The sequence below is a fragment of the Struthio camelus genome, chromosome W (assembly GCF_040807025.1).
Source record: "Struthio camelus isolate bStrCam1 chromosome W, bStrCam1.hap1, whole genome shotgun sequence".
NCBI lineage: Eukaryota > Metazoa > Chordata > Aves > Struthioniformes > Struthionidae > Struthio > Struthio camelus.
In genome coordinates, this window is record NC_090981.1 from 24,239,368 (window position 1) to 24,258,592 (window position 19,225).

The following is a 19,225-nucleotide window of genomic DNA, read 5'->3' on the forward strand; positions in this document are numbered from 1 at the left end:
TCGGTGGAAGAAGTTAATGGCTCAAATTAGGAACTCCACGCCTCATGGAGACTTCCTCATGGGCCATGTTTTTATATATGGCCATGTAAACAAGTAAATGTAAACAAGTAAAATAAATTACCTATACACGGGGCACATTTACAAGATTCTTTGTTTTAAAAAAAAAGTGTTATACTCTTTGCAACGTGTGTGTGTGTGTGTGTATTAATAACTAGATACAAATCTCTTCTTTTAAACAAAGAATTTAATTTAGTCTCAGAATCAATCTAAAATTAAATAGACAAATATTCACCTCTAAGCATCTTTCAGGATTCCAGCTTTTTTACTTTAATTCCAGAGATCCTGATGAGAGTTTACAGCAAGTTTGCTACCATAAGTACATATCATGAATAAGAGAATATTTTGTCCTCCATTCCTCAAGGTACCCAAAGAAAACTCAGAAAATACGTAGTATTATGCAAGTGCTTATAGATTATAGAAGCAAATAATGGAAGGATCACACAGTCATTTACTGCATTCATAAGACATCCACTATATAAAGAGTTTGCAAGCTACACATTCAAATTACTCCTTAATAGCTACATTCACGCTCAATCCTATAACCCAACTTGCCATTCAGGTTGGGGGGAAAAAAAAAAAAAAAATCAGTAACAATGACACTTAAGTGTACGTAGAGGCATACACCCATAATTGAACCTGCTTTCATACTAAAAAAACAAATAAATTTCACTATGGTATTTTGCAGAAGTCGTTTTCCTGCAAGCTTAACTACAAAAGACAGTTTAAAGCTTTTTTTTTTTTTTTTTTTTTAAATACAGGATGTAGCAAAATGCAATTCCACCATATATTAGATGGTGGTAAAGCCAAAGAGAATCCCCAAAAGTAAACCCTAACACACATGAGAAACATTGTATTTTGCAGGACTTGTTCAAAACTACAGACAGAAATAGAGCAATGTCATCCCCAAGCAAGGTCACAGAAAGGCCACAGATGTACATGATGAAAGTTCCAGCACACGCAGAACTCCAAATAAATGACGATCAAAGGTGTTTGTATTAGTTTTGCATTAATTTCTCAGTATGCTGAGGAACCAGCAGCAAACTAGCTCATTGCATAGTGCAGATAAAGAAAATTCTCTGTTGCTCTGTAACATATCTTCAGAACTATTTTCCACTTCTGCACACATATGCTGCATTCTAAAGAGTTAGCTTCAAAACCTTCTGCAATTTTCAAATGACTTGCCCCCTTTAAAGGAAACTCATACTTACCTATATTCTCATCACAGCATACCTATGTTCTCATCACAGCATTTAAATTTTGGGATTTCTACGCTCGGCACTGCTAAATATTATGTCCAAAAGGCAGAAGGCCACAGTATCATGAGCAACTCTGATTTTTGTGTACCTACACTACCAGTCACCTACTTGGTTGGGTTCATGAGTTAGTATAATTGCACACACTGAAGTTCTATGAATTGTGTGCCTAAAACTGCACAATTTTACACAGTACTGAGATAACCACAGAGGTATCTTGTCTTCTCAAAATGTGTATTTAACACCCAAAAGTCTAAAACCTGCTGCTATAGATTATGTTGTTCTGTTTCTGCCAGTGTATTACGTGTTCTTTATACATCCAAATTATTCTCTAAGTAAATGTTGCTACGCAAACCACGAAAATAAACTAATTCTTATCCTAATAAGATAAACAGCAATGATAAAAATATAGCAAGAATAATGAAGTCAGTCTTCCACAATTTTTTTGAACCATTTGACTCTGAAATTGATCCGTTCTGTGTACACCTCCTAGGCAGGTGAAAGCTTATTATGAATCAACACAGGATGTGTTACCCCTGCTAATAGATGCATACATTCATGGCTAAAGATACAACAGACCAGGCTTCCACAGCATATACCAGAAGAGAATTGTAACTAGTAACAGGCACATATGAAATGAGATTATATAACAGTAAAAAAGTTTTCCAAAGATACCTTACAAAATGCACTATACAATCAGATTACAAAGTTCCAAGATATGGGAGTTGAGATACACACTTTAATTACAGCTAAACCACTGCAACTATCAAAGCACACATTTTAGCCTTGCCCTACTGTAAAGCATGTTCACAAACACCTACAAATGACATTTAGGTTATATCACTTCACACTGCCAATAGTACACATATGGTCAAGTTCCAACAGTAACAGCAGCTCAGCTAACATATAACATGTCTTCAGGACAATGGAACTTACCTGCCTCTGATTGCATCTATTAGGTATCCTTTTCCATTTTTTTGTCACCTTCGCTTGTCATGAAGTTTGTGTCTTAATTTAAATTCCTTGCTTTACAACTCAGCTATATAGCTTTACCCTCTTTTACAAAAATTTGTTACCTTCTGAGGGGTTAAAACCCTCTGCCTGAACTTCTCAATCGTATCTTGACCTGCAGCTGCCCACGCACTGGCAAATGCTTCTGCTTTGTCTTGATCCAGGTGAATGCTTTCCAGCTGCTGTTGCAGTGCAGCAGGCTTCAAATTATGATAGACCGCCTGTTAAAAGGAAAAATAACTGCTCTACAAGTTGTGCCAGACATATTCCACCACAGATGGCCTCTACATTCACACAAGATTTTTACTAGCAATACTACTGTGAGAGAGCAAGCATCCTGTTCACCTTGACCCTTTGACTGAGAAGAGAGAAGGGTACAACTATCCCAGTTCTCTTCAAGTGTAATAATATAAATGACTCTTCTCAGGTTGGACAAATTGTCAACAACATAGAGGTAAATCTTTGTAATAGTACATGTTTCCACTGTAGGTAACGCCAAAGCAGTTGTCACTACAGACAACAGGGCTTTGCAGACTACAGAGACCATGAAGAAAGGACAGCGTTTCCAAACTCATGCTGTTCAAGAAAGCTTTACCTATAAGGTAATATTCTGCAAAGGCAAGTACAGTTTGCCAGGAAAGGTTAGTTAGTCATTTCCTCCACATAAGTATTGATTTTGGTGATAAACACTCTGTGTCACGCGTTGGCCTCCCCCTTCAGGGCAGGACGCCATCACATTCAGAGAAAACAACAACAAGAACAAACAACATGGAACGAAGACCATGCAGTCATCCTAGGTTGTCTGTGATATGACCACAGATCAAAAAAACTTATGCTCTGACAGAACAAGCAGGTACTCAGAAGAGAGGATGTCCGTGAGGCAAAACTAAAGAGTCCTTACACAAGATGTATTCCAATTGGGAATCTCCTTTGGACTGACACTAATTATCCTCTTATTTTTTTATGCAAAAGAAACGCAAGTCTGAGAGGAGACTCAACTGCTTTTTCTATTCGTCTCCAATAATTATATAAATGAAACAGTCCAATGAAAATAAGACCAGTGAAGAAGACAGGTAACTTAGTCGTTTAGTTGAGATGAAAATTCAGAATTCCTGGCTGGATGTGACCTGAGTTTTAGTTTTAACTTTTTGTGGTGTAGCAGGTATGCGGAGGACTGTTTAGTTTGTTTTTTGTAATGCTGTGAAATATGTTAACAAAGTGAAAGAATCATAAATTGCTATGTGCTCTTTTGACTAAATATTTGTTAATATATAAACAGATAGAGAAGCAAAAAAAAAAAAACCATAAGCTCAAGAAACGGTAAGAAAGGATAAAATTCAAATCCCACAACAGACCTATCTGAGTCAGTATGCATGCCCTGACAAGACCTTTAAAAATGTACAGAATACACCTACTATATTTGTGTGGGGATGGATGGACAACATTCCAGCTCTGACCATTTAAGAGAAAGCCCTGACTTCTTCAGTTACCATATTTACTGTGCAATACTTTGGCTTCTCATCTGAGTGGTGGACGACTAGCTAACCACAGCAGAGACGGAAAACCTCTTCCATTACAAGATATTTAGCTCTATACCATGCAGTCATCTCCTCATTTAAACACGAGAGCCACATCATGGGGCTCAATAAGGCAAAAAATTTAATTTAAAAGTTAAAAAAAAAAAAATGCATGGAGAGATCGCTTAGAATTAACTAAGGGAAAGATAGTATCTCTTAATTTTCAATATCTCTCTCACATGCAGGCAAAACTGGTTTCCACCATCTCTATTTACATTATTGAAATGTCATTCCACAAATGCGGTTAGTCCAATTCAAATCACTAAGGTACACAAACAAAAGCAGTACAATTAAGCTCTCAAAGCATACAGAGTATATTACAGATGCATGTTCTTAGGAATATCTTTAACTTGACTTCTGTATTTTTGTGTTCTTAGGAATATCTTTAACTTGACTCCTGTATTTTTGAAACTGCTATGTGATAAAAAAAAAATATATCTACCAATTCATAATGATAAAAAAAGAGGTACCTGCTCCAATATGAATGATATTGTTTCAAGAACTAGATGAAGATCCTGCTTTTCCAACGAAAAAGCTACTTGAAGTTTTTCTTCCTCCTCTTCACTGAAGCTGCTTTCAGCCTGAAGTACAAAAGTGATTATTCCTGACACTCTATTTAACCACCAAAAACATATTTGCCAAAATAAAAGCTTTCTCCCCATTTTTAGAAACATAGTGGTTGTCCAGGTGTTTCTAAATGGAAGCAACAAAGGAAAACCCTTTTTCAACAGAAAAATACAAATTAATTCATTTCCCTGGAAATCAGAATGAACTTCTCGTGTCCTTTTGTGAGCTTGTATTACATGTTTTTTAATGCATCACAAGAATGTGTTTTCTCCCCACTTGAGAAGCTGAGAGCTACTAAATAAATATTTATCTTTTGACTACATCAGATGATTTGCAATATCCTTTTATAAACAAAAATAAGATGACTAGAAAGTGCACCACTCGAGTCAGAACCCAAAGAAGACAGAAGGCAAACTTGTAGTTACATATGCTGCTTCCACTCTGGATACTGACATTTTTCTGTTTTGAAAATTGTCCATGTTGCTAGAAAAGTAATAAAGGTCTTATGTAAGTTATTCTGAAAGTCAGATTTGAATATGTGTATTGTATTGTAGACTGTGTATTGTATTAAAGACTACTGAGAAAGTAATTGTACGTTTACATATAAGTAACCATATTTATTGTGTTACAATAAATAACTTCAAAAGACATTGTAATCTTTTAAGATGTAATTAGTAATACATCTATGCTACAGACATCAAAGTACCATATTTAGACCACTTAGCAATCCAGAACTGCAAAGCTACACAAAAAAAGCAATTGAGCTGTCAGAATGAGCCAAACGATGCAATTATAAAAAAGCTTCAGTGGTCAAAATGTTTATAATAAGAATATCAAAATGGAAATATTACTTGAATCATTAGCTGCTAGAAGGAGATGCAGAGCTCTGGGCATCTGCTTTGTTAAGCCAAGTAAGTTTGCTTAAAGTTTCCAGCAATTCCACATGCCCTAGAGTCAGACACTTTAGAAAGAAAAACTGAATGACCCATGAAATTAGTCTTTTCGGTTTAGCTCATGCACTCAGATCCAGCTCATATCTGTAGTGATTAGCTACTTTCCAACTACTCAATAGCTGTTTACTAAGTTGGTGACACTATCTAGCTACTAGTGAACTACTATCCCTCCAAAGCAATCATGAAAACTCCCCCTGCAACAACTGCAGCACCCGAGCTAGTAATTTTAATGGGAAGAAAACAGTAATTCAATCAAATACACAAAACAACCCTTATCAGAGGTCCTATTTCAAGACTCTAAGTTTGTATTTTCTATCCATGCTATTCCTAACCTACAATGTTTTAACTTTTAGAGTGTATGTGTGTATACACACACACACCCCAAACTTCCTTTCTCTCTCTCTCTCTCTCTACATATATGCATTTCTTCTAAACCCAAAACAAGGGAATACATGAAATCTGACAATGAACGACATAAAGTATTTCATAAAGCTGAAAGAAATTTTCAAGCAAATCATTTCTGCTTTAATATTTCTTTTAGAGTTCCCCCACAATTTTTTGTGCCAGACAGATTTACTGTTTAACGTTTGGCACTCCACAGTGAAATCGACTAGTGATTTTGTTTCTCTCCTGCAAAATATAAAACCCTGAACTAAAACACCCATAAAAATGACAAAAATACTTATTACAGAGCTTTGCACTTTGTTTTTAACCTCTACAGATGATTTTGGCCTAAGGAGATATGTAAGCGGGGGGGGGGGGGGGGGGGGGGGACACACATTTAGTCTTTACCCTGCAAGAACAAGGGTGGAGGAGTTTTTGCAAGGGTCCCCCTTGCGCTGCACAAGGCCGCTCGCCCTAACCCCCCCTACCCACTCCCCGCCGCCCGTGCCCCTCCGCCAGCGCAGCGCCCCCCGGACGCCCCCCACCTTCAGGTGCAGCTTCTGCAGCAGGCGGCAGAGCAGGCGCGGGAAGCGGCCCGGCGCCACGGCGTTCAGCAGCGACACGGCCTTGCGGATGCTGCAGGGAGACAGAGACCGAGGTCAGGCTCGCGGGAGGCCCCGGCCCGCCCGCCCCGAGCGGGGCAGCGCCCCGGCCCTCCCCGCCCCGCCACCGGCCCTCGGTACCTCTCAGTCTCCGGGACGACGGGCGCCGCCATGGCTGCCGCTGCGGCCCCGCCCCCGGCAGCGGCCGACGGGAGCCTGGCGGGGCCAAGCCGCGCCGCTTCGCGCGCGCGTCGCGCCCTCGAAGGCGGCTGCCGCTGGCCGTTAACGGTAGCCTGGGCGCCGCCTCCCCTTCAGGCGCAGAACTGTGACTGCTGAGGGCATTCCCACCATAGCTCTTACCGGAAGCGGGACCCACGGCCTCCTTTACGACTGGAGGCAGCTACGTTTTTCAAGCTGCTATTCTAGAGTGAAATGTAAGTGTATTCAAATGCTTGGCCCATTTTTCGGCAGTTTTGTGAAACACGCAGAGTATTCTTGCGTGAGATTCGCTTGGCTGGACAAGAAAAATGAGTGTTTCACTCCATGCTCAAATAAAGTAACTTCTCATCTTAGGGAATCTCCCCATGAAAGCAGAATTTTTTAACAACTGGTCAGTCAACAAGAATAAGGGCGACTGGAAGCCTAGGCGATTACTCATTTATTTGAACAGGTTCAAGATACAGTGGCACTGCATGTGCCGCTCAGCTTTGCTGCCCGTTCTCTGGTTTTATAATTGCATGCTCCTATTTCAAAGTGTTTTTTTTTTTTTCCTCACGCTTTGCTGCATGAATCTTCAAAACAATGAATATTACAGTTTTGGCTGGACAGGGTCCTGAGCAGCCTGCTCCAGCCAGACCTGCTTTGGGCAGGAGGTCGGACCAGACCCCTGGAGCTCCCTTCCTCCCTATACAAATCTGAGACCAAAGCCTCGCTGAAGGGAGACCCCAAGCCGGTGAATTGATTGGAGATACTAGATACCGAAGCCAGCTCGACAACATGCTGACAAGTGCCCGATTATATATGTTATAAAACAGTGTTGGTGGTGTTGTGCCTCCAAAAATGGAGGCTCTGCTTCTAAAAAATAAATTGTAAAAAGTTGTGACTTCTTGTACATCCATTCCTTTATTATTGCTTTGTATATCCATGATTCATTTTTCCAATGTGAATAATTGGGCTTTTCACGGAGCTAATGATATTGCACAATTTAATTTGCTTTTTATCAGCTGTCCTAAATTATCCATCTCTTTAACTCAAAATAATCTGCTTGGATATAGAAGTGTTGTACGGGCTTTTAGACTCATCTGCTCATACCCTATGACTAAGTCTTAGGCACAGTGACTGAGATTTTAGATAATTTAGCTGCTAATGCACATTCGGCATCTAACTGCTTTAAAACAGCCTTAAACTCTTAACTCTTTAAAACAGAAACTGAAAAGCTCAGTTTCCCTGACTTAGCCGTTCCAGAAATGGAACTGCATATTCTGTTCGTTCACAAGTATCAAAAAAGCCTTCGTATTATTTTAGTATGATTTGTTTTACAGACTTTTCTCATCACTCAACTCCTTAGTAAGAATTCATTTTGGCATTTTTTTTGACAAAATCTATTTTTGAAATACTTCTATGGGTACGAGAAGAACCTCTGAATATATAGAGCATGAAAAGGGTGCAAAGTTAGGAATTATGGCCATGTCAGGCCAGTTAAGCATTGTAATCAATTGCACAGGAAAGCTGAGGAACCTCTTTTTACCTGTCAAAAAAAGATGCGAGTAAAGCTTATCCAGCATTGACTACAGGCTCTGAAGATCCTTGCAGTACTTATTTCCTTTGAGTGTATTACTTCTTTTATTTTCTTGGCTCCTTTTGGTCCACTTTTTATTCCACAGCCTGTTACTTGCAGTGTCATTGTGCCCACACTCAAACCTTCCCCTTTTCTGTAATCTTCTTTTTCTCTGTTACTTTTCCTTATTTCCATAGTTCTGAAGGTACACACAAAAGAATATATTGAACTCCTTCAGTCATGTTTTCAAGCTGTGATTTGTACAATATTCCTGACGTTATATATTGAACAATATAATTGTCCTACTGTTCAATGAAAATAATGAAAATAAAAAAACATAAATTTTCACTCGCAACTAATTATGTGTCTTAAGCAACTGCATTCAGCAAACAATAAATTTGTGTGGCAAGAATTGAATTTTGCCTTTCGCCTAGTATTAAATAGTTTGAAAAAACTTTAAAAATCTAGTTGAGAAAATAACTTTTTTGTAAAGTGCATTTTAAGTGTTTCAGTTAGATTACACCTACCAGAAATAAATACTCCTCTGCGACTTTTGTCTATGACTATTATCATTATGAAACAATCTGCCACTCTTTCTATGTCATTAGTTGTGTCCTGCTGTGTGAGTAATCTCACTAAAATCAACAGGACTCCTTGCAATGTCAGATGCTGCTCAAAAGGAATAAGGGCAGGGGAATCTCACTTTATTGATTTGATATGCTGGTTTATAGTTTGCTATTTTATGCTTGTACGTGAACATTTACTTTTACCTCTAGTCATGTGAAGAGAATGGAACTACTTGAGCGATGCAGTCCTTCACAATAGAAATCAGGGCTGCACAGTGCAATCCCTTTAATCGAATACATCCACAAGCATACCGCAAATTCAGCTGTGGACAATGGACCTTAATTTACTCAATTATAACACAAACAGCTATGATCCTTTCAGGGACCGGTGCTCCAACATTTGCACCTGACTGGAGGAGGAAGCAGGTCAGTACTTCATAGGACCAGGCCATTGGAGAAAAGATACATTACCTTCTGCTAATAGTAGGATAGCAGATCTTTCCAAGATTACAAATTAGAGTTAATGACAGAAAAGTATTATGTGCTAACAAATATTTAAAATTGCGGTTAGCTCAGACTTGATATATGTTTTCCAAGTAGAATGAGATTAAACAGAAAGGTCCATTAAAACATGCATAATTTCCTCGAAAATGTTTTAAGGTCATGGTCAATGTGTTAAAGGAGAAGCTACAATCAATATCGCCATCACTAACTAAGAAACTCCGCAGAGCAACAGCAACTGTAATGTTTTTGGTGCAAATATTTACCTAGGGCATGTTCACTTGAATATTTATCCAGAAGATATTGGTTGATATTTCTTTAGTCAAGCTCCTCTGGTTTTCTCACTGAAGTCAGTCAAATCTCTGTTCTACTCTGGTTTGCACGTATATAGAGAAAGTTCAGTTATGCTCTGATAGGAGGTGTTAAAAAGATCAAGAAAGTTGTCCAGAAAAGAGTTCAAAGTAAATTTTTTCTCTTTTTTATGCCTTTCTGAGTTTGTATGGATCACAGAGACTGGCAAACATTAACTACCGAGTTCTTACCTCAACAGATGTTGACATACAGTGCAAGTTCAATAACAGCTTGGATTCATTTTTCTCTAAATGATGCAGTGGGATTAAGTGGCCCCTAGCCAATATGCAGAAGTTCATTTTAACCCAGGAGGATTTGCTTAGCGGTTCAAGCTTATGTCTGCAATATCTAGGCCTTATTCAAAACTCCCAGTCTCTTGCTCAACTCATCTGATAAAGCCTCAGGTATTCTTTCTCTTTTGCATACAAGTTCATAAGCAGCCAGAGTTACTCAGCTGAGTCTTTGGAATCAAACAGGTCTCAACAGGACAAGGTCCACGAAAATGGGAGGTGAGGGTGGGAAAAACTGTCCTCATCTGCCCAAAAGTCATGCAGACGCACATTGTTCATTTACATCAGATTGATTTCCTTGCAGTAATAAAGTAAAATTGTAGTATTTAATAAAGCAGAAGGTGAATATATCTCCTTCCAGATATGCACGGATTGTAAGGCAAGGGGGATAAAGCGGAGGGCACAGTGAACTCAAATCAAACAAAATTAACCAATTTTTAGGCAACGGATTGACAGATGGTATCTTAGCTAGTCTATACTTCAATATATACCTGCGTTTTCACCTTTTCTTAAGCCACAGCGGGAATGACTGGTGCCTATCAACAAAGCAGCCACGTGGACGAGGAAAAGTTAGGCTGAGTAAACCGACAGCATCACACACTTTAATCTGTATAATTTGGGGGGGGAGAGAGAAGAAAAAGTGACAGACCTTATGGAACGGTTCATTTTGCTGCTTGCTTTTAATCTTTTTAAACCTTAGCTTTCTAAAGCAACCTGATTCTGAAGAGAAATACATATTCTGTTCAGACTGATATCTTAAGAGGTAAAAAGATGGATCTAATGTCATCTCAAGAGGACGATTTCATAAGAGGCTAAGAAATCTTCTCAGCCTTCTCTGGTAGTGATTTTATTTTAAAATCACCTGCAAAAGTCCTCCAAGATGGCATTATGTAATTGCCTAACAAAAGCTATCAGAAAAGGATACCCTGTTATTATTTTTACATACATACACGTGCCAATAAGTTTCACCATCAATACTTGTGATGTCGGTCTTACTGTTTTGAGGGTAGCTGCTCTAATAGGACTTCTTTTGCGCCGTCAGCTGCTCTAATAGGACTTCTTTTGCGCCGTCAGCTGCTCGTTTGAAGTTAAGAGCAAAGTTGGCAGGACCCTTGTCTGGAGCAGTGAGGAGCCATTCTCGAACCACAGCAAAACTGCCTCTACAGCACGCTCGTGGTTTCAGTTTCTTTGTCCGGGCTCTCACTGCTGTTTTTGCTACTTTATTTTCAAAGTTACGATAAGCATGCCACTGATGGAGCTCTCCCGTACTCTGCATTTGGCTATGATTGTGATGGGGTGGTGGGGTCACAGTCCACGCTGAAAACCACAAAGTAACATCAAACAATGATTTTAATAATGAGATTCTAGATTTATACCAATCTGGGTTTAATCATGTTACTGAAAGATTTAACATAAAGCGTTATGCAGAGGAATCCACTTGAGAAACTATTCATTTTTTGCCAGTTACTGGAAAGAAAGTAAAGCTAATTCAAACCTGCCCATTTCAGACCTTGTGGTTATTTCAAGGGAAGGCTCACCCCTTCCTTTCCATGTAAATTCACTTTATCTTCTTGGAAGAGCTGCTGATTCTATCAGGTTCGGCGTGAGTCTATGGCGCAGAGGAAACCCAGCAAGCCCAGGGGCCTGGGGGTGGATTCCCACCTAGCGGCACGGTCCTGGAGGTGGTCCGGGGCAGCCTTCTCCCCTTCAGGGGCCGGAGGGACCCTCATTTTTCCAATAGGGTGCAAGAGGAGACACATAGTGCCCAGAGTGAACAAGAGCAGCTACCTCATAAGACAGTAGGGTGTAACACGTTACTTCAAACGTGCCACATCTCGTGGTAAGGAGGAAACTCCTGGAACCGAAGAGATGACTTCTGTCCAGCAACAAAAAAGTGCAATCTGTTTACCTCTAGCCTGAACTATAATTAACAACTAATCAAGGTAAGTGCACAATATGCTGAAAAACTTGCTGACTGAACGTGTTGGTTTCAGTCTTGTACCACTGTTCCTGGGCAACAGGAAAGAATTGGAGAGCCATTTCCACTCTCCTTCATTTCATGGGGGAACTGGAAAGTGATGACATAGCTTCAAAGGACAGTGTTATCTCAAATGTCCCCTGCCTCTATAGAAAAGATACGAATGCATCAGAAGGGATAAGACGCTTAGACAAGCGTTCACAAAAGGATAGCAATGTCACATGTCTCGGTAAACGCCCAGGCAAAGAAATCAGCAAGAGAAAGCTGATTCCAAGTAACGTGATTTAGCTTCCCAGGGTGAGAAAACTGCTTGACCACAGCAGCCCAGACACCCTCACTTTTAGAAAGTCAAGATTTAGGAAGAACTGACTAGGTGCCTCAGCATTCCTGGCAAGGAGTAGGAAGAATAAAATACAGGTGCCTAACAGAGAAGGTTAAGATGCGCTGAGTAGCAGTGGTAAAGAAGCACAAGCACACTAAGGCCACTTCACTAGAGTCAATTCATAAAGCCAAGATTTACTTTATTAAAATGTGAAGAAAGAACTTTGCTCTGATGCAAAAGCCGTCAGAACAACATCAGTCAGGGACAATAAATGGCAACATGCTGATCACATCCCCAGCCTCAGTCTCAATGGTATCGTAAGCCCATTTCCTATTGCAGCGACATTCTGGTCCACATTTGTTCGAATTGCATTTGGGGCAAGGATAGAAGCAACCCAGGCAGTTCTTTTCCAGGCAGTCACACAAATCGACATTATTACAAAGCAGCCTGCCATGTTTGTCATACTTCTTTGTGATTCTGCAGGAGAGGGGGGAAAAAAAAAGTGATTCTCAGAGACCATTTCAACATGTTCAAAGACTAAATAGAACTAACGTGGAAAATGTCAGGAACAAGTATTTCCACTTCAGCACCTTTGCAACACAGTGAAATACCAGCATTAGATCCTAACTGCGACAAACACTGTATTAAAAATGCGTATGCCAAAGTAGTAAGTCAAAATTCTTTTAAATCACACAGAAAAAGCATATTTTCCCAGAGCAGCTTTCACATCTAATAAGCAATCTCTCTGAAAAATACTAATGTTTTTATTCAGTTCATTTATATTCAGTAAACAGCATAATAGCAATTTTTTAAAAGTAAACTACGTAATAAATAAGCACATCTTACTTGGGCTTATAAAAAAAATCTTGGTTCATCTGTGACATGCGTGCTTTCTTTTTCTGCTCTCTAGTTTCAGGATTGAAGTCAGCTACCTGAGGTCCTGGATTTTGAAAGGCTAAGCATTTTAGTTGTTTCTCTATTTGTTGCTACAAATATATATAAAAAAAAGAACAACAGCAAAGTTATAAACACAGGTAGGAAGGTGAGACAAAACCCAACCTCAATTAAGAATCGCATTGTTTAAAATGTTTCCTTGTCTAACTGTTAATTGATTATTCCTCTGATCAAATTTGCAGCCTAACAAAAGAGGGAACCGCCAGGACTCAATACAGATTCTAACTCTGGTACAGTGGCATGGAGTTTGAAGGTTGTCTTGTGGCAGAAATCATGTAACTTTTTCTTCAAATTTAACCATAATGTAAAATCGAGTGCTGTAACTATACTCATCTCAGCTGGGTTAGCCCTCTAAACCCTTCTCTGTCCCTGTTCTCTCTGGTGCCCGTGGCCCAGCTTTGTCCCGACAATCTGCAGACAAGGAAAAGGTCGGGATGATCAACTGGTGTGGGAAGGAAGCAGGCACAGAAATGAGGAGTGTGAGAAAAGCACAGGCAAAGGCAAGGAAGCCAAGCTGAACACCTTTAATAGTCACACAGCTTCTGAGAAATAGGAGGAATTTTTTTCTTGCATATTTTATGGAATTCCTATTTACAATCAGCTGAAAGCGCTGATTAGTTTTACGAGATTATATATATATATATATCAGCCCTTGTCCTTCAGGGTCTTTGTGTACTGTCACTCAACACAGCCCACGTACATCGTCAGTCACGTCTCAAGTCAATGCAAACAAACATGGGCGTTATGTCAAGGAGTTTCTGTTTGGACAATGACTGTGGACACTGTACATCCACTTGTCATGCAAAGGCACAAACATACATATAAGTTGATCTGTTCTCCTTTTAGGTTAATGAGATGAATTGCCACCTGCCAGCTTCCCTGGCAGGTGTCATGCCTTTCACAAGCCATGGTGATTTTTCACAACCAAGGGAGCGCTTTGGTGGCTCCTCATGGTGAAAACAGTGGGAGTTCAAATCAGATCTGCTGCTGTGGTGCCTTTGAAACATAAATATATGCACGTGACAGCAGTTGGCTGGTGCTGCGCATCTTCATCTGTATCCTCCTGAAAACCTGAAGGGCAATCTCATCCACCTGCAATATTCAGACATTTCTGCTTTGGGGTGTGGAGTAGATTTCTGGTGAATTTGGTGAGTTTTGGAGTTTTCAGCCTCATTATTGCACTTAATCATAAATTACATAGTTTCAAGTTGGAAACAAATAATAAGCTATAGAGATGTAAATGGTTAACACGAGGGTCACCTTTCAGAGCTTAAAGGTGGCTTAAAAGATAGCCAATCCTCCATCCAAGAGCACGCTTCTATTTTGGGGGTTGGACCAGATCTCCAGAGGTCCCTCACCACCTCAGCTGCTCTGTGACCCTGTGGTTCCCCCACTTTTTGTTTTATTAAGGCTCTGAAGACTTGGCTCACTTCACTGTTTGTTATTACTGGTATTTCCCTATGGGCTCCTTTTTTTTTTTTCCCCTCCAATAAATATAGAAGAAATCGAAGGCAATGGCAAGGATCTTGGATCAATAAAGTGGTACCTGAGAAGACATACCAATTGTTTTTGTGTTATTGAGCAGTCCTTAGGAGGAGAGGCATTACTTTCTGCAGATGATTCCTGGGCAGAATTGTTTTTCTTCCAGTTTTCTTCCAAATGATCGCTCATTTCAACACTCTAATGAAATAGATCCATACATACGTGTTAGACATACGGAAGTGTGAAACCCACAGACATCTTAGGTTTTAGGATGAGTAGGTGGTGTCCATACTACGCTTTTATATGCTCTTAACCCGCTCCGACTGCAGAATCAGCCTCTATTTCAAAACTGTATCAAAATAAAATAACTAGCATATAAAACAGAAGCTGTATCCCCAAAGCCACTCTATCATTCGAAATTAAGCAAAACTCAGAAAAACTCCTGCATTAAAACATCGCAGAAGCGCCACTTGAAAGAAGCGTGATCCCCTCTGGATCTAGTGCTGACCCCACATGAGCAGCTGTAGGGAGAGTGCGAGGAGCAGGATTCTCACAGAAAGAGCAAAAGCGCTCAGGGATGCCCAGGGGCAATGAAGACTGCGGCACGCGTGGGGTGTCACTTCGCGTACCACTAGGTGCCACTGTTGTCCTAGCTACAGGTCTTCGGCTAAGTCTCCAATAATGATGGGGGAAAAAAAATCATTTTTGGGGGGGAGGAGGGGTGCAGCATCATTTCGCACATTTTCCTAGACACTCAAAAAGCAAGTGTCAGAATGAGGTCTATGGCCGCTGGACTACTCCATGCAGATCCACAATTCTGCTTCTGAAGATTTCAGACCTGGCCTTGAAATCTCAATCCTTATCACTGTGAACGTTTTTGGTTCAAAAAGTGCATGCTTCACACCCCAGCAGAGCTGCCCTACAAACACCATCCATCACCTCTCCCTGTTCCTTCTCTCTCCGTCACAGAGAAATGGTGGAGGAGAACTGTACATCGTGGATGTTAGCTACTTCATTTTACTCATCTTGGGAAGCTACTTAAATACAACTCCATGCAATATGTGCAGCCTCAGACTTCAACCCCAAACAGTGCAAGGAAAGTGTAAGCCTTCTGCTGTCGAGCTCCTCGAACCCTTCCCCCAGGTGCTGGCCCGTCCCTCCTGTTGTGCCCAAAAAGCACTGCAACGAGTACCCTCCACGTTAGGATTATTGCCCAAACCCTGTCCCTGAGAACAGCTATTTTAGAACTCCTTCGGTGGATGCACTTCGCCTCTCCACTGTGCCTCGGGGCAGGTGCTCTTTGTGAGGAGAGGGGAGCTCCTCCAGCTTCAGGCACCTCCAGGCCAGCTCCCCTCCACAGCCGAAGGCGGGTTAGAGATGAGAAGGGGCTGGAGCCCCCGACCTGGTGGTGACAGGAGCAGAGGCTTTGCAGGAGAGGGGAGAACAGCCCTCAGCCTGCTTTCAGAGTTTCCCTTTCTTCCTTTTAGCAATAGGAAGAAGGATTCTGGGATACTGTTCGCAGCAGGGCGCCCTGGAGCAACAGTTTCAGTCTGTGCTCTTTGGACCCCAGGTAGCCCACGAACCACTTCTCAAGATGAGGAAAAAGAAGGCTATTATCAGCCAATAAGCATCTGCTGTACAGGAGCCTGCTTCCCCACTGGAAATTTGATAAAGATCCACAAATAAAACAAAAGTGAAGGCCACTGCTCCAGCCAAAGTCAACATTGCCCTTCATTGACACTCAAGTTGGACTCCTGATAAGGATTTGCTTCCTACATCTCCTCTTAGGCAGAATCATGCATCCGAGGTTGTCAGAGCACTTCACAAGTATGCATGAGCATTATCCCTCCCTATTTGTTACACTGTGCAGGGGTCAAGAGCAGGACAGCCATCAGCAGCTACTAGCGAAAGCACACAGAATTCCTCCAGTGTCTTCTGGTGTTGCAAACATTTTGACCCCTTCGGAAACCAAGCCCAAGCAGTTATCAGGAGCCAAACTTCGAAAATCAGTCACCACTTTTAAAAACTTGGCCTAAGACGAACCACTCAGCATCTCATTCCACATGGAGATGTATTTCAACTGCTCTTTCACCTCAGCGAAAACATTCTCCACAGAAAATATAGCACTTTTCTGTCTCCACAAACAGTCTAAAAATAAAGGGTTATTTTTCACTCTCTAGGAAAGATATTTAAAAAAAAAATCAGGCACAGTAGGACTAGGGAACTGTGCAAAGTTCAGAAGCTGGTGAGACTCACTAGACTGATTTTCTTCCATATCATCCTCCGAAAGAGGGATGAGGGAAAGAGGAAGACTACCAGACTCAGGCATCTACTCTCAACTCTGCAAAACTTAAATTATCCAAAGGAAGGGAATCATGGTCCCGGAGCAGTGTTTATCCTGATGCTGTGAACAGTTTTGGTCTATCCTGTCTGGCTATAGTGATCAGCCCAAAGTCAAGGCATTCAAGCACTAGTCACTTCCATACAGATTTCAGCTCAGAAGCCTTTAGAGAGCAATCAATTGTACTCTTCCTCCCTGCAAAAGCTGTGTTCTCCCACATCTTTTGAATGAAGCAAGCACTTCTTGGAGGTGATCAGCCACAGCTCGAGGTCCCACTGTGACCATAGCATCTGTCTAGGAAATGGCAATTTCAGCGCAGATCCTTGGCAGGGCTAATGAGGCTAAAAGCAGACGAAGGGAGGAAGAAAATTAGAGGCTGTGCTGTATTAAAAGAGACTTGGACTTACCCAAGAGACAGATGTTTCTGCTCAGCGAGCAGTTTCAGGAGATGTTGGACGCTGGGAGGAACTGCATTTGTTTATGATTTTCAGAAGGGACATATTTTTCTGTATCTACTCTTTCAAGAATTAAGTATTCCAATTTATGAGCTTTGCAACTTGCGCTAAATACTTCAACAGACGTAAAATGTGGTGACCTGCACTCAGGCTGCTTGACTTCAGCAGCCTAAAGCTGGTATCTCTACAGAGCTTACCAGAGTGAACGTGCAGTGCTTACTAGGTTATATTTGTTCACTCCAGTGGAGCCTCTCTGGCTCACATATGCAAGCATGTTCATCACCTTCCCCAGGGCAAGGCAAAATGCTCTTCCCCATGGCTCTGATCTCCCTGTGCACACAGGGGTTAGGCTGAACCTAACCTAGGGATGGTAACCCTAGGCTAGCTCTGCAGAGCTCTCCATGGGCTCAGAGACCAAGCAGGCAGGGTGGGGACACGCTCACCTAAGCACCATGAAATCTCTATAGGACGTCTGGTGCTAGCCTAATTAAGAATGAGAATAAATTCAGCTTCTTCAGGCTCCACTGTGCTGTAAAGATGTGGAGGGGGCACCTACCAACTAGCGTATGCCTTCTCTCGTGGTCCCAAACGTAGATGTGTGTCCAAAAGATGGCCTTGGGGACAGCAGGGAAACACCAAACAGATCAAAAAATAGGTCTTGTGTCTTGCAACTCAGCCAGTTTCCTGGAGATCCTGCAAAACTGGTGACAGAGCAATGGCCCATTCTGTGAGAGGAATCTAGGAAAGCAAATCCCACCATCTCCCAGTAAAATAAAACAAATCCTTACGAGTTTTTCCTCCCCAAGCCAAGTGGGCTTCTACCACGTGTGGAAGTGAGGGATCCTTTAGCTGAATTCTGAAAGACAATTATAAAATCCGGGGTGTCTATTGTGCAACAGGTAGAAGAGGTCTGCCAGATCCACCTTCTGAAAAACCGTAGTTCTGCAGGGGATATGTTCAGTTCAGATCACACTATAAAAGAGAAGGAAGGTTCCCCAGAATTTTAAATTGTACTTACCAAAGAAACGGGCTGGCACAGCAAAGACTGATTACTCTAGACTTACTGCTGCACAATTCCTCTGATAGTGAGCGTATGACGTCAGCCCCAGAGTGACTGAAACAGAAGACAAATCATCGAAATAGTGCTCCCCAGAGAGGCAGGCTGAAGACAGTGCCAGCTAGCTGTCTTAAAGGAGCTCACGCTTGTCTTATTAGCGGTGGCTTTTAAAAATAATTTGACTTAGCACAAAGGGTGGAAATAGAGAAAACAATATAAACTGGGATGAGAGTCTTCATTTATTACCTTCATCTGTTGTGTGTTCACAGATGAAAAGTATTTCTTAGACCTCCTTTTTTTAAAGAATAAGTAAACAGTAAAACTGTAATGAGTATTGCATTTCAGAAAAAAAAAGAACTTTTTTTTTTTTTTTTTAAAAGAACATGGATATAGTAAGGGAATATATTACCACTTCTGACAAAATGTTTTGATTCTGTTTGCCATCTCCAACAGTCAAAAGTGATTAAATAAGTATGCTCCCCAATGGCGAAAAAACATCACAACCTCACATTTCAGCTTTCTGCCTTTCAGGATTACTGGATACGCCAGTTGAGACAATTCAGGCTTCTCCCGATACTGTCAGATGCCAATTTCCAGGACTGCTGCAATCACCGATAGCTTTCATTACTCTTTCCTAGAACAAAACTAAATCCTAACAAACATCCAAATTTGTCAAGTCCTATGAATTCTTCTGTTGTGCTTAGAAAAACGGTCCAGAACATCTTTTTTCTGCATCTGTAGAAT

The 19,225-nt window shown here is 41.1% G+C and overlaps 2 protein-coding genes across 4 annotated transcripts in view; both read right to left on the reverse strand.

The window, feature by feature from the left end:
• Positions 1-6,636, reverse strand: part of LOC138064201 (COMM domain-containing protein 10-like) — a 112,710-nt gene extending 106,074 nt beyond the window's left edge. Inside the window, exons 1-4 of the mRNA XM_068925817.1 lie at positions 6,549-6,636; positions 6,351-6,441; positions 4,372-4,482; positions 2,390-2,545 (exon numbers count right to left, since the gene is read on the reverse strand). Of these exons, the coding sequence (XP_068781918.1) occupies positions 2,390-2,545; positions 4,372-4,482; positions 6,351-6,441; positions 6,549-6,580 (390 nt within the window). The 5' untranslated portion in view covers positions 6,581-6,636. The remainder of the gene's footprint in view (positions 1-2,389; positions 2,546-4,371; positions 4,483-6,350; positions 6,442-6,548) is intronic.
• Positions 6,637-12,372: 5,736 nt separating this feature from the next.
• Positions 12,373-18,499, reverse strand: LOC138064095 (ARL14 effector protein-like). 3 transcript variants are annotated; one of them, XM_068925056.1, is made up of 6 exons: positions 18,443-18,499; positions 18,213-18,280; positions 17,981-18,125; positions 14,707-14,826; positions 13,039-13,178; positions 12,373-12,669 (listed from the first exon to the last, which is right to left on the reverse strand). In XM_068925056.1, exons 4-6 carry the CDS (start codon positions 14,815-14,817, stop codon positions 12,447-12,449), a joined length of 474 nt encoding a protein of 157 aa, XP_068781157.1. In that variant the 5' UTR covers positions 14,818-14,826; positions 17,981-18,125; positions 18,213-18,280; positions 18,443-18,499; the 3' UTR covers positions 12,373-12,446. The 3 variants fall into 3 exon arrangements, with proteins under 3 accessions (XP_068781157.1, XP_068781158.1, XP_068781159.1); XM_068925057.1 differs by lacking the exon at positions 18,443-18,499 and having other exon boundaries at positions 18,213-18,305; XM_068925058.1 differs by lacking the exons at positions 17,981-18,125; positions 18,213-18,280; positions 18,443-18,499 and having other exon boundaries at positions 14,707-15,223.
• Between the last annotated feature and the right edge of the window lie 726 nt (positions 18,500-19,225).